The sequence below is a fragment of the Protopterus annectens genome, chromosome 3.part0 (genome assembly GCF_019279795.1).
Source record: "Protopterus annectens isolate FY-2018-M chromosome 3.part0, PAN1.0, whole genome shotgun sequence".
In the NCBI taxonomy this organism is placed as follows: Eukaryota; Metazoa; Chordata; order Ceratodontiformes; family Protopteridae; genus Protopterus; species Protopterus annectens.
In genome coordinates, this window is record NC_056731.1 from 1,918,131,221 (window position 1) to 1,918,144,745 (window position 13,525).

The following is a 13,525-nucleotide window of genomic DNA, read 5'->3' on the forward strand; positions in this document are numbered from 1 at the left end:
CACTTCAGGAAGAAAAGGAGGGGTTGGTTCGTAAGGATACCCTATCGTTATGAAAAATCAAATAAGCAGACTTGGAAGACAGGGCCTGCAGTTCTGAAACTGTTCTAGCAGAGGTAATGAACACTAAAAAGACAGTTTTTCAGGCCAAAAAATTTAGACCACACATAGCTGATATTTGTAAAGGAGACTGACCGTAAAAGACTTAATCCCACAGTGGAGTAGGATCTTTAATAAGGGTCTAAGAAGAAAAGTTTTCCTTAGAAAAGCTTTACAAAGCTTGGAAGAGGCCAAAGAAGAATTATTTACTCCTACATGAAAACTGGAAATGGCAGATAATTGTACTTTAACAGGAGAGGACCTAGCACCCTCAGTGAAAATTGCAGCTAAAAATTCAAGAACAAGAAAAAGAATCAATGTCTTTTTGCTGTGCCTAAAAATCTTTTCCATTCACTTCTGTAAAGTTTTCTAGTGGAAACTTTGTGGTAAGATAAAATAATGTGGCAGATGGGGGCAGAGAGCCTGGGCTGCCTAGCTATCAATGGAAGTAGAGAAACCATGCGGTCAGCTTTAGCCCTAGAATATCTGGGTGTATCATGTCTGTTGGTTGAGACAAAAGGTCTGGAATTGGATCCAGAATCCATGGAAGGTGAAGTAGATGAGGCCAAAGAAAAGGAAAAGAAATCTAATGAGGTCAATAAGGGGAAATGAGGATAACTGTGGTCTTCAATCAAGATGCTTTCTGAAGAAATTTGGGGATTAAAGGTACTGTGGGTTAGATGTAGAGGAGACTGGGGGGGCAATCATGGAGAAGAGCGTCCCTCAGTGATTCCTCTGGTGAGGGAATCAGGGCAAAGAACCTGCTGCATTTGTTGTTGAGGGGAGATGCAAAGAGATCACAGCAAGGTTGCCCTCATTAATGGAAAATCTTTTCCACAACTTTCATGTTGAGTGACCACTTGTGAGGCATTAGAATGCACCTGTTTAACTTGTCTGCTATCACCCTGGATTTCCCCAGAATGTGCATTGCTATCAGAAACCGACTGGATGAGATTGCCCAGTGCCACACTCTCATAGCTTTTTGAGACAGGGGGTAAGACTTGGTTCCTCCTTGTTTGTTGTTGTACCAGACCAGTGACATACTGTCCGTCTGAATCACAGTAGTTCCAGAGGGAAGAGAGTCTCGAAAAAGCCTGCAATGTTAGGAGGACAGCTCTCATCTCCACGACATCAATATACACGCTGGTCTCTTCAAGGGACCATGTGCCTTGGACTCTTCTTCCCAAGGAATGCCCTCCCCATCCTATCTGGGAAGTGTTTGTGATAAAAATGGCCCTGGGCTGAGGGAGAATAAAAGGGTGACCTTGCATTATCTGATCAGAGTACATTCAACATAGGAGGTAATTCCTGCATGCCTGAGTTGTCTTGATTTGGTTGGAAAAAGGTTGGTGAAGAATGGACCACTAAGTCACTAGGGTCCACTGAAGAATTCTCATGTGATACCTTGCTAGTGGAACCAAAACTATTGCAGCAGACACTGACCCCAATGCTTGAAGGATCAGTTGAGCTAAAACAGAACTTTGAATGATCTTTTTGACCTGGAATTGAATGGTTTGAATCTCTGATAGAGGGAGAGAGGCTGTCATGAATACCATATTGAACAGGGCCCCAAAGAACTCCAATGTTTGAGATGGTTCTAGTTGAGATTTCTTGTAACTGATGGTAATTTCTGAGTGAGAGCATAGGTGGAGTACATAATCTCATGTTTTGATCAGATGATGCCTGGTTATGAGCCAGTCGTCCAAATGTGGAAACACCCGGAATTCCTGTAGCCTCAAATGAGCTGCTACTACTACCATACATTTGGTGAACACTTTGGGAGCTGTGGTGAGAACAAAGGGCAGAGCTCTGAATTGGTAATGACTGTCTTCTTGCTGGAAGCATATGTATCTCCTGGAGTGCCTGTTCATTTTATATGATAGTATGGATCCTGAAGATCTATCGATCATAGGAGATTACTAGCCTATCGACCCGGAGGTCATTTTAAGCCTAGCTGTTTCAACCCAATGTAATACCGTAGAGGTATTAGTCAATACCAAAGATTGCATTTAGTGATGACTGCCCATGTTTAGGAGGGTTGTGAGTCTATCCCCAGTAAGAATTTATGGTGCCCCATCCACTTATCCAGGTTCCTCTTGAACAGTGTCATAGAGATGCTCTCTTTCACATAAACTGGTAGCGTGTTCCAAGGACGTGGCAGTCGCTGAGAGATAAATCTGTCCCTCCAACATGTCCTATTTAAGTCGCAGGCCATATTTAAGTCTCAGGGACCAGTAGCCCTACACCCATTTGATTTACGGATATGCAGTAAGCTCATTAGATTTGGGTCTTGGGTTGCTCTGTAGGACAGTCATAAGTCTCCCCTAAGAAGTCTATATGATACGGAGTATAGTGACAGGGATTTTAGTCAGTCCGTGTAAGGCACATGCTGGAGGCCCTTGATCTTCTTTGTTAGAAACCTCTGAGGTCTCTCTAATTGCTGTAGGTGCTTAGTACAGTACATACCAAATGGAGCATTATACTCAATTATGGGCCAGATAAGTGCTGAGTATAGTGGGGGTTATAACTTCATTTGCTCTCAAGGCAATGCCTTTACTAATTAAGTGAGCTATGTGGAAAGCTTTCCTTACAATGGTAGACATGTGGTGGTCAAAGTTAAGGTCGAGGTCAACCTGTGATCCCAGGTCCCTTATCACTTTGTGGGTACTTAGGGTATTGTTACTGATTTGATAGTGTGAAGTGACATTGTTTGCACTGAGGCGAATGATGTATTTCTTTATATTCAGTTTGAGACTGTAACTAATACACTCATCTTTGGTCTGTGTGAGACCATCCTGGAGTATACTGACATCATTTGGGGATTCAATGACTGCACCTAGTTTGCAGTCATTTGTAAACTTGGTTAGCCACAACCCTTTAGTTTTGATCTGAACTTCTGAGAAGTAGATACCAAACAGCAGGGGGCCCAGCACTGACCCCTGTGGCAGCCCTCTAGTAACAGGTCTCCTGGCTGATGTGCGGTCACCCACTTTGATAGTCTGTGTTCAGTTAGTGAGCCAGTTGGCAACCCATTTCACAATGAAGGTGTTTACATTCAGTTTGCTAAGTTAATTAGTAATGCCTGAGTGTGGAATTGTATCAAAAGCTTTTGCCAGGTCGAGGTATGCTGTGTGCACAGATTTGCTCTCATCAATGGCCTTGGTCACACTTTCAAAGATATCCATCAGATTTAACAGGCAGGATCTGGCCTTCACAAAGCCAAATTGGGTAGGATCCACGGTTTGGAGATCACCTATATCTTTCCTTATGAGGTCCATAATGATACGTTCCAGGGGCTTGCAGATGAGGCTGGTCAGGCTTATGGGTCTGTAATTCCCAGGGTTTGCTTCTAGGCCACTTTTGTGGAAGGGAATAACAGTAGCTGTTCTCCATTCCACAGGAACAAAGCCTGTAGTTAGGCTATGAATGAAATATGGTACTTACTAGTGATGCTAATTGATGTTTTAGCCTGTTTAGAAGACAGCCTGGGATGTCATCTGGTCCCACAGAGACCGTGTTCTTTGCCTTGGACAGGGCTTTGAGGACATACTCTTCAGATATGTAAGGTGGGGGAAAGTTTGGGGAAGGATTTGTTGTAAGTTAGGAGGGTAAGGGAGTGACATTTTCACCAAACCTATCCACTAGCAGCTTCGCTATCTCTGTGGGGTCACTGTGTGTGAAACCGTTGGCCACCAGTTCTGCACATGCTTGAGTCCTACCTTTTATGTTACATATATACAGCTATAAAAGAACATATGGTTATCATTGGCGGTACTTGCCAGGTTTCTCTCAAAGGAGCTTTTGAAGGATTTGACAAGTTGTCTTATTTGCTTGTTAAGGTTGAGGATGGTGCTTTTCCATTGTTGGGTCCTTGTCATTGTTTTCTTGGACAACAACTTTTTGCATTTATTGTAGAGTTTGTTGATGCTTGAAGTCCACCATGGTGGCTTGATTTTACCTGGGGCTCTAGCTTTGATTCTATCTGGTACAGCTGAGTTTATACACTTATGCAAGTGATTGTACAGGGCTTTAGTGTAAGCTTGGGTGTAGTTACCACTTTCAGCTTGGGGTGGGGTTTGGAATGTGTTTATACCTTCACTTAGGAGGATATAGTTTGCTTGGTGAAGTTTTTTAGTCTGATTTCACCCTTTGTAAGTTCTGGTGTCGTCAGTTCGAAGGTGGCTGATTTGTGGTCAGTTTTAACTAATGTGGGTCCAACAGTTGCAGCAGTGCACCTGTTTGACATGTTGGTAAGAACCAGATCTAGAATGTGTGTTCCTCTTGTTGGGGTATGGAAAACTTGCTCCAGGACATTTGAATTCACAAATTCAAGGAACTTTCATGCTAGCGATTATGGGCTAGTGTAGGTTTCCCAGTTGATGGTGGGATAATTGAAATCTCTCATAAGCATGTGTGTTCTGTAAAATTTTGATGGTCTTCAGTTTGGTTAAGTAGACTTCACGGATGTTGTGATCCATGGAGTGGGATCTATAATTGGTTAGGACTTGAATGAGGGTCTTACCCACCATAACCTGGGCCTGCAGAAACTACACGGAGTTGTCCAGTCTAACTAGACGCGAGGTAAATTTATGTTTAATATAGACTAAAACACTGCCTCCTTTGGTTTTCACACATTCATTTTGCAATCTAAAGGTGTGGAAGACATTGTAGCCTTGCAGGGCTGGGGTACTCTCTCAGGCTTCCCGTGAGTGCACAGACATCTACATCCTCTAGTAATAAAAGTGCTTCCAGGGAGTGCATTTTTTGGTTTAGGGTCCTAGCATTTAGCAGCATGACCCTCATTTGTTCGGATTGGTTAATTTCATGTCAGTAATGTTGTTTTCGAGACCTTGCCTAAAAAAGGCACTATGGGGAAGGCAAGAGCCTTTGCCAGCAGCAGAAAGACTAAGGGTGCCAGGTGCAAACCGTCTCTGGCAAAGCAGCGAAGTTTGTCAACCATGGTTTCCAAGGTAGACAGGAACTGGATCCCCTTGGAATGACACCAAAAACTATGCCAATTATTGAAATCAATCATTTTTGTTTATACTGTGGCATCATCCTAGGTGAGGGTACTATGCTGCTCAAGCCTAGGGTCATACCTACCTGGGACACATACTCAGACAGCTTGACCATGCCTCTCTTCATATACTCCAGTGAGGTATGTCTCAGGTCATTCACACCAACATGAACTATGACAAAGTCATAACGATACTTGTTGCTGTGTGACTTGAGTGCATGTGTGATTTGAAGAATCCTGACACTGGACAGGCAGCTGACCGTGACTTTCTCCTTGTCCAACCTGGTGAGTGGGACGTGTGTCTCACTATAAATTCTCCAATGACAAGAAAACATAGTTTTTGAGTGTTATTGTTATCCCTTATGGGCTTGGTGGGTGAGACACTGGTGTTGCTATGTGTCATGGATGCTCTGGAGACTATGTTAGCTGTAGCAGACTTGTGTTGTGGAGGTCTCTGGTGTTTCGTAAGTTTTCGAGAACCTTTGCGTATGTGGATTTACGTGTTTGATCCATACTACGTGTATGATTAGTGGCAAGTGTATGAATAGTGGTACTATGTGAATATGTAGTGGTGGGTGTAGGTGAGTTGACAACCTTCTCCCGTGTTACTGTTTTGAGTAAAAGAGGGCATGGATTCCAGATTCTTGGTGTAAATACATCTCTCGCACTCTGTACTAGACTGTGTCATTAGAAGAGGGTTGTCTGTGTACATGAGGCAATTGCTACACTGCCTCAAGAGACCTAAGTCAACAAAGCTGACAGGAGAAACAAGAGTAGTCCAACTGTCCATAATGATAGGTTGAAGTCTGTTGTCATTAGGGATGGCTTTTCAGAAATGATTACGGAGGAACTCGGTGAATGGATATTTCTGCCTGGGTTTTATGGGAATTTTGCTGAATTTAACTGTCTGGCTTTTTTTGCACAATTCTGCGATAGTACGCTGTGCTACATGATAAGCAAACAAGAAGAAACCTGATCAGATGCACTTGCCTAAATACCAGAAGCTAAAACCTGGAAAAAAAACTAAACAACATTCAAAAGGACCAATGAGGATGCTTATTGCAAGCCCAAAAAACTACAACAAAATTCAAAAGGACCAATGAGGATGCTTACTCCAAGCCCTAGACTGGCCTCCCTTTACCAGGCAGGTGCCAATCAAACACAATTCTCTCACAAAAGTGCAGATGGAAAACGTACTCAGAACAAACAAACCTATACAGTTTCAGAAACAGCAGGCCTGGCTCTGGACTACGCTACACCTACTAGCTACCCTAGTTTCAGTGGGAAACACTATAGAATATTTAACACAGCAGAAAAGTATCAGTAGAAAGTCAGCCAGGAAGCTCTATAGAAAATTTAAATAGTTAATGGATCAGTTAATTAAGTACTTGCTTGGTGAGAAAATCAGAACAGGCAGAACAGATGGCTTTAAAACGCGAAAAAAATACCAGTAAATACTTAAAACAGTGGAAACAACAAAAAAGCTTGCTAAACAGTGAAAACAGCAATAAAATTCATTTTACAGGCACAATGTAACACGCAATTGCAGTATAACAGTGTAGTTTAGTATACAGTAAATAAATACAGTATAAAAGTAGGCAGCAGGCAATAAAAAAGTGCAGTAAATAGTATAAAAACACACACACACAGGAACTTACATTTTTTTTGGGAAGCTCAGAAGTGTCTAGTTGTCTGGTATCTTGGCTTAGAGATGTGGCTGGCAACCCACCTCAGTTTAGCTAGGTACTAACAAGTCTCAGATTAGCACATCCAATCGTCTTTGTGTGGAAAGGACAGAATGGACTGGACCATGACTATCTGGAACTTGGTGTACTGAACAGACACGTTCAGAATGCTGAGATCCAAAATTGGTCTTCAGTCCCATTTTCTTTGGCACTAAAAAGAATCTTGAGTAAGTTCCGGACACTCTCTGGGGGTTCATAGGTTTGTACTAGGCTATCAGCCCTAGGGCCTATACAAGCCTAGCCATAAGGATACTTCTTGGATGACTCTCTTTTCTAGCAGCTTGTTTATTTCTAGTGCTGCTGCTTCCCTCTGATTGGGTGGAACATTGGGGATTTTGTTTACTACTAAGGGTGATGTTAGGGAAAAGGGTATTATACAGCCTCTGGAAATAATCTTCTGCACCTATGAATCTTTTGTAATCTCTATCCAGGCTGTCTGGAGCAGGGATAAACGACTCCTGACTGCCTCCAGGAGTGCTAGTAGGATATGTCAGAGAGAAAGTATCTCTAGATACTTGGTTTTATGGACCTCCTGTGCCACATGGGTGCCATCTTCCATTAGCATTCCCCCCTCTGCCCCTGGGGGAACTATCTCCACATGGATCTTAGAAGGGACCTCTCGGATTTTCTGAACCACATTTTTCAACCACTTCATTGATTCCTAGAAAAGGTTTTTGAGGAGACAAAAAAAATGTATGCCTACAGTATACAAGGTTTTACCTTCCCGCTCACACCTGGACAGTGTGTCTTTAATTTTTAGGGCCACATAAAGAACTTCTGTCAGAGGGAGCATTGACGAAGGAAGACTTGAAAGGCTCTGTGAAATCACACAGGCGAGTCCAGGCATACCTCTTACCGGAAAAGCCTGAACCCGCTGACCTTGAAGTACCTTCATCTGTTTGGGAGATGAGAGTCATGGACAAGTTTGAAATAGACTGTATGGTAGCCAACTGTGAGGCAATCAAGCTCTCTGCCTTGGAAGTAATGGTCCCAGAGAAGGATTTGGTAAGTTTTTTAATCAAATCCCCTCTGGAGTCTAGTGAACTGTGCCAAATAATTCAGTGACCAAAGTGCAAAAGTCGCTGAAACATATATATGCTTTCTGAATATGTCCAGTGCCCTAGACTCCCTGTTAGGGTGATGAACGAGGAACTTATTTCTGCAAGTTCCTTTTTTGTGGCTGCCACTATGACCACGGCATCAACTGGTATGCCCTTGTTCCACAATTCCCTGTCTTTAGGTGGTGCCAGTACCCTCTCTGGTCTCTTGGGGATTGGCTCAACAGAATCAGGCTCCTTACATGCTCATGGAGAGATCAAATCGATTAAGTCATTGGTGGGCGGAGTCACCCAGGAGGTAGATGGGCCAGCTCCAAAAGCTTCCAGGAATACAGACTCCTCTTGGAAAGGATTGTCGGCAGACCAGCCACCTATTTGAGAACTTCTAGAATGTCTCCAAAGGAAATGTCACCATGTTCGGATCTTGGGGACCCTTCCTCCTCTTCAAAGTTGGTACCCTCTGTGACAGACTCTTAAAGGGAGTCTTAAGTACCTCCTCTTGTACTTTGTCTTCCTAGGGACTTCTTCAGTGGGATGTTCCATAGAAGTTTCTGAAGATATCAATATATTCTGCTAAGTATCCTGGTGACTTTTCTGAGTTGGCTATCCTTGCGGTGCATGACGTTGAGGCTCAAGATGCAAAGACAACTGGGTCTGGGAAGTAGAGCTGAGGACAGTAGAAACATCCTTTCCCTAGGAGCAGAGAAAGCTCTCTCTACTACTTTGAAAGCAGAATGCCTCAGAGAAAAAGAAACTGACAGCTCCGAGAAGACATGCTTCCAGACCGTCGGCTCCCTTTGACCCGAAGGCAAACCACTCAAGGAAGGAGTCAGGGCCAAGCTGTCCAATGCCGAGGCTCAGAGGGGCACAGACAGCTCCAACAACTTTGTTTAAGGGGTTAGAGAACTGATCATATTTGACCATTTGCAGGCCCAGCTGGGTTTATATATATAGTAATGACACTAAAGTAAAATTAAGATACAGTCATTAGGTGTTGCTAATTCTATGATTAATGTTATCTTTGTCCCTTTGTCTTTGATCACAATATCTTTGTTTCTTGCCTCGGTTTTCTTGACTGTTGGTAATGGGTGATCCCATGTGATCAGAACTTCATTTTCAATAATTTGTCCTGACAGTGAGACTACTACGATGGGTAACTAAACTGAATAGTAAAACACGATTCTGAATTCCTTACATAACAAATAGACAGCTGACAACACTGCTTTAGTGAAGTTAATTCTAGGTCCATTATTCAGTCCATATGCAATACTTGCCTTGCGACACACATCCAGCCTCACCGTGAGGTCTGCTCTGTGGGACAAGAATGCTACTGCCAGCAGGTCACCATAATTTGGCACAGAGTCTGAGGAAAGAAACGGGTATTAGTCATTTATCAAATTACAATATTCTGTAGCTCCTTATGCTCACATTATTGTGAAAATTCTAAATACAATGGAATGGATTTTTGTATTTTTACAACACATGATATATATCGAATCACTACTTTAATGTCATGCCATGTAAGAACACATGCATCTCTGAGTCCTGATTAAAGATGTACATGACCATAGACAATTGCAAAGATCTTAGCAGTGCCACATATAGGATCTCCTAAGCAGGACATTTATTTATTTATTTATTTTATTTTACATTTGTTGACCGGGCTAGTCTAACTGGATACATGTCCATTTTCAGTAGAGGCCCGGGGAGATAAGCTCCGAGGAAACAAACAAAATCACATATACAAAAATGAATGTATACAATGAACATTGCAGGTGCAGTACAGAGAATAATCAAAGAGGTCATTCGTTCATAACATAGTGCAAAATATACAGATACAATTAGTACAATACAAAATGTAGTTGCAATAAATCATAAAGAAAAATATGGCAGCTGAATTATACAATATATTAGTATACACGTAGTCATAAAAAAAAGTAGGAGCTGAAATTATACAATATATTAGTAAAAGTAGTCTCCTTAATGAGATTCTGAAGATGTAAGTAATAGTATAGAAGGACAATGTAAGTTGTTATTAAGAAAAGGAACTTAATTACTGAGAAGGGGAGGGGAGGTCGAACCAAGTAAGAAGAGCTAGTTGATCAGTCAGGTTTAGTACAGGGGCACAACCAGCATGTTCTGAGGAAAAGTTTCAATTTGGTTTTAAAGAGTGATATAGAGGGAAGAGAGGAAAGTTTGTTAGGAAGAAGGTTCCAGGATTTTTCAACAGTATTAGAGAAAAGGGAGTTCCCAGCCCTGCTGTTTGATTTACAAATATTTACAAGACGTTTATGTGATGATCGTAAGGTCTTTAGACGGTTGTAGGGGGTAATGAGGGTAGATAGTATAGGGGTATTGGTTATTTGGTAAAGGGTTTTATGGGCAATGGTCAGTGGAATTTAAGCTGATTTTGTAATTCAAGCCATCCTAGCTGCTTTAGATTAAAACAGTGGTGGGTTCTGAAAGGGTTACCTGAAGCAAATCTGGCTATGTTATTGTAGGAGTTTTCCATTTTATTAAGGTTGTTTTTAGAGAGATTAGTATATATGGGTGAGGCATAGAGGAAAGTAGAAATTAGATGGTTGTGAGCAATAGTTATTCTAGCTGCAGGAGACAGGAAGGGTTTGATCCTGTAGAGAGAGCCTATTTTTCTATTAACAGATTTTAGAGTATTGTTAATATGGGTGTCAAAATTAAGGTTGTTATCTATGGTGATACCTAGTAGTTTGGTAGTTGGATCTGGGGATATGAGAGTACCATTATTGGATGTTACTGTGAAGTCTATTGAGGGGGACTTACAAGTAGGAGTAAAAAGGAGGAGTTTTGTTTTTTTGGGGTTCAGAAGGAGACAGCGTTGTGTAAACCATTGTTCAACTGTGTTAAACACATTTTGGGTAAGGGAGTGAAGTTCAGATATAGATGTGGCTGAGCATACAAGTGTGGAATCATCTGCATATTGTATGCTTGTAGCTTGGGGGATTGCTATGTGAAGGTCTTTGATAAACATAGAAAACAGGAGAGGTCCTAATGTGGACCCTTGAAGAACACCAATGTTAACGGGCAGATGGGTAGATAGAATGTTATGCCAAAGTACAGCCTGTTGTCTGTTATCTAAGTAGGACTGAAACCATTTTATAGCTAGTGCATCTAGTGACAGGGATTTGAGAATATGTATAAGTATCTGGTGATTTACCATATCGAATGCCTTAAACAGATCTATAAACAGTGCAGAGGAAAGCATATTGAGGTTACGATTTTTGTTAATACAGTCAGTAAAGGAAAGGAGGGCAGTAGTAGTGCTGTGGGAAGGTCTGAAACCATGTTGAGAGTTTGAAAGTAAGTTATTTTGGATTAGGAGGTCTACCAATTGTCTGTGGATGCATTTTTCCGTGATCTTTGCTAAGGGAGAAAGTAGGGCTATGGGACGGTAATTGGAGAGTTCAGAAGAGTTCTCACCCTTGTGAAGGGGGATAATATGGGATACTTTCCAGACTTTAGGGATGTGTCCTTCACTGGTGCTGCGGTAGCGTTGTCGCCTCACAGTAAGACGCTGTCCGGTTCGATTCTCAGCTACAGCGTCTTCTGCATGCAGACATGCGTGAATGGGCGTACCCTCGTTGAAGGTTGTGCGTCAGGGCTGGTAACTAGGCACGTAAAAGTCAACTACCAATCATTAGCGGACTGGAGTTCCGCTGTGGCGACCCCTAACTGGGAAAATCCGAAAGACACAACAACAAGGGATGTGTCCTTCACTGATGGTTCTATTGATGAGAATGGAAATGGGATAGGCGATGGATTTGGCTGCCTTTTGTAGATATTCATAGGTTCATAGGTAAGTACTAGGCTATCTGCCCATGGGCATTTATAAGCCTAGCCACAGAGTGATGGCTTTCGCCTCCCCATTAGATTAGTAACCTGGGCCTCTGTCAATAGGGCTCCTGAAGTGATCCCAGGGTAGAACTTAGGATTACCCATCCACTCATCAAGATTTCTTAAAGAGGGTCAGAGAGGAGCTCTGTTGAATATGGATTGGGATTCTATTCCAGAGTGAGGGGAGTCACTGGGACAGGAATCTATCCCTCCAGCATGTCCTGTTTATTGTTGTACATAGGTTCAAGACACTAGAACGAGTGATTCCGAGGGATCTCGTTTTTTTGAGGTGAAGCATGTCCATTAGTTCAGGGTTTGACATGGCCCTATAGGTCAGGCATAGGTCACCTCTGAGCAGACGGTAAGCGACTGAGAAGAGGCTGGAGCTTTTTTAGTCGTGCTTCATAGGGTAATTGTTTAAGGCCCTTAATCCTCTTAGTGAGGTACTTCTGTGGTCTTTCTAGTTGTTGCAGGTGTCTAGTGAGGTACATCTCAAATGGGGCATTGTACTCTATTATGGGCCTAATGAGTGAGGAGTAAAGGGGCACAATCACATCCTTGGATCTGGATGAGAAACCCTTTGTGATCAGGTGTGCCACATAGAAGGATTTCCTGACAGTTTTGGCTATGTGGTTATCAAAGGAGAGCATGCTATCTACTTGGGTACCCAGGTCCCTAATTACTTCTTCTGTACTTAGTGGATTCCCATCTATGTGGTAGTTTGTAGGTACTTTGTTTTTCCCAAATGGGATTACTATGCATTTTTTGGCATTTAGCTTGAGGTCGTGACTTTGACACCAGGTGTTTGTCTCTGTGAGACCCTTTTTCAGGATGTCTGTGTCAGCCTGAGAGTCAATTATTGCACCCAATTTACAGTCGTCTGCAAACTTGGTTAGCCACAGTCCCTCCGCCTTTGACTGTACTTCGGAAAAATATATACCGAACAGGAGGGGTCCCAGGACTGAGCCCTGTGGGACTCCGCTTGTGACTAGTTTAGAGTCAGACATGGCGCCTACCACTCTTACCGTGTGGGTTCTGTCTGAGAGCCAACTGGCAACCCATCTCGTGACATACACGTTAATATTTAAGCTGGTGAGTTTGTCTATGATTCCTGAGTGTGGGATGGTGTTGAACACCTTAGCGAGGTCCAGATATGCTGTGTGGACCACCTTCCCTTCATCTATGGCCTTGGTGACTGTTTTGAAGAAGTCAACCAAGTTCAGGAGGCAAGATCTGCCTTTAACAAAACCGAACTGGGTGGGGTCCAGTATCTGGAGGTTCCCAATGTCCCTGTTAATGAGCTCCATGATAATGCGTTCCATGGCTTTGCAGACCAAGCTAGTCAAGCTTATAGGGCGATAGTTCCCAGGGTCAGTTGTGGCACCACCTTTGTGGAGTGGTACGACTGTTGCTGTACACCATTCTTTCAGTACATAGCCTGTAGAGAGGCTGAGTTTGAATAGTGATTTTGAAGCTCGTGTAAGACACAACCTGGGATAGCATCTGGTCCCATTGATGCTGTGTTTTTGGCCTTTGCAAGGGCTGTCTTTACTTGTGTGTCTGAGATATCTGGAGCGCCACATTCTTCTGGGATGGGTGCTAGCCCCTTTGGTGGAGAGGGGGGGGGGGTGAAGTTTGCACTGAACTTGTCAGCCAGGATGTTGGCAATGTCTGTTGGTTCAGTGTATTTATGGCCATTATGCACTAGCTCGGAGCATATCGGAGAGTTTGCCCCTTGA

At 42.8% G+C, this 13,525-nt stretch overlaps 1 protein-coding gene across 1 annotated transcript in view; it reads right to left on the reverse strand.

Annotated features, from left to right (window-relative positions):
- The window catches only part of NBEAL2 (neurobeachin like 2), a 3,059,867-nt gene that overhangs the window by 1,014,885 nt on the left and 2,031,457 nt on the right, over positions 1-13,525 (reverse strand). Inside the window, exon 26 of the mRNA XM_044066003.1 lies at positions 9,191-9,279. Coding sequence (XP_043921938.1) covers positions 9,191-9,279 — 89 coding nt within the window. The remainder of the gene's footprint in view (positions 1-9,190; positions 9,280-13,525) is intronic.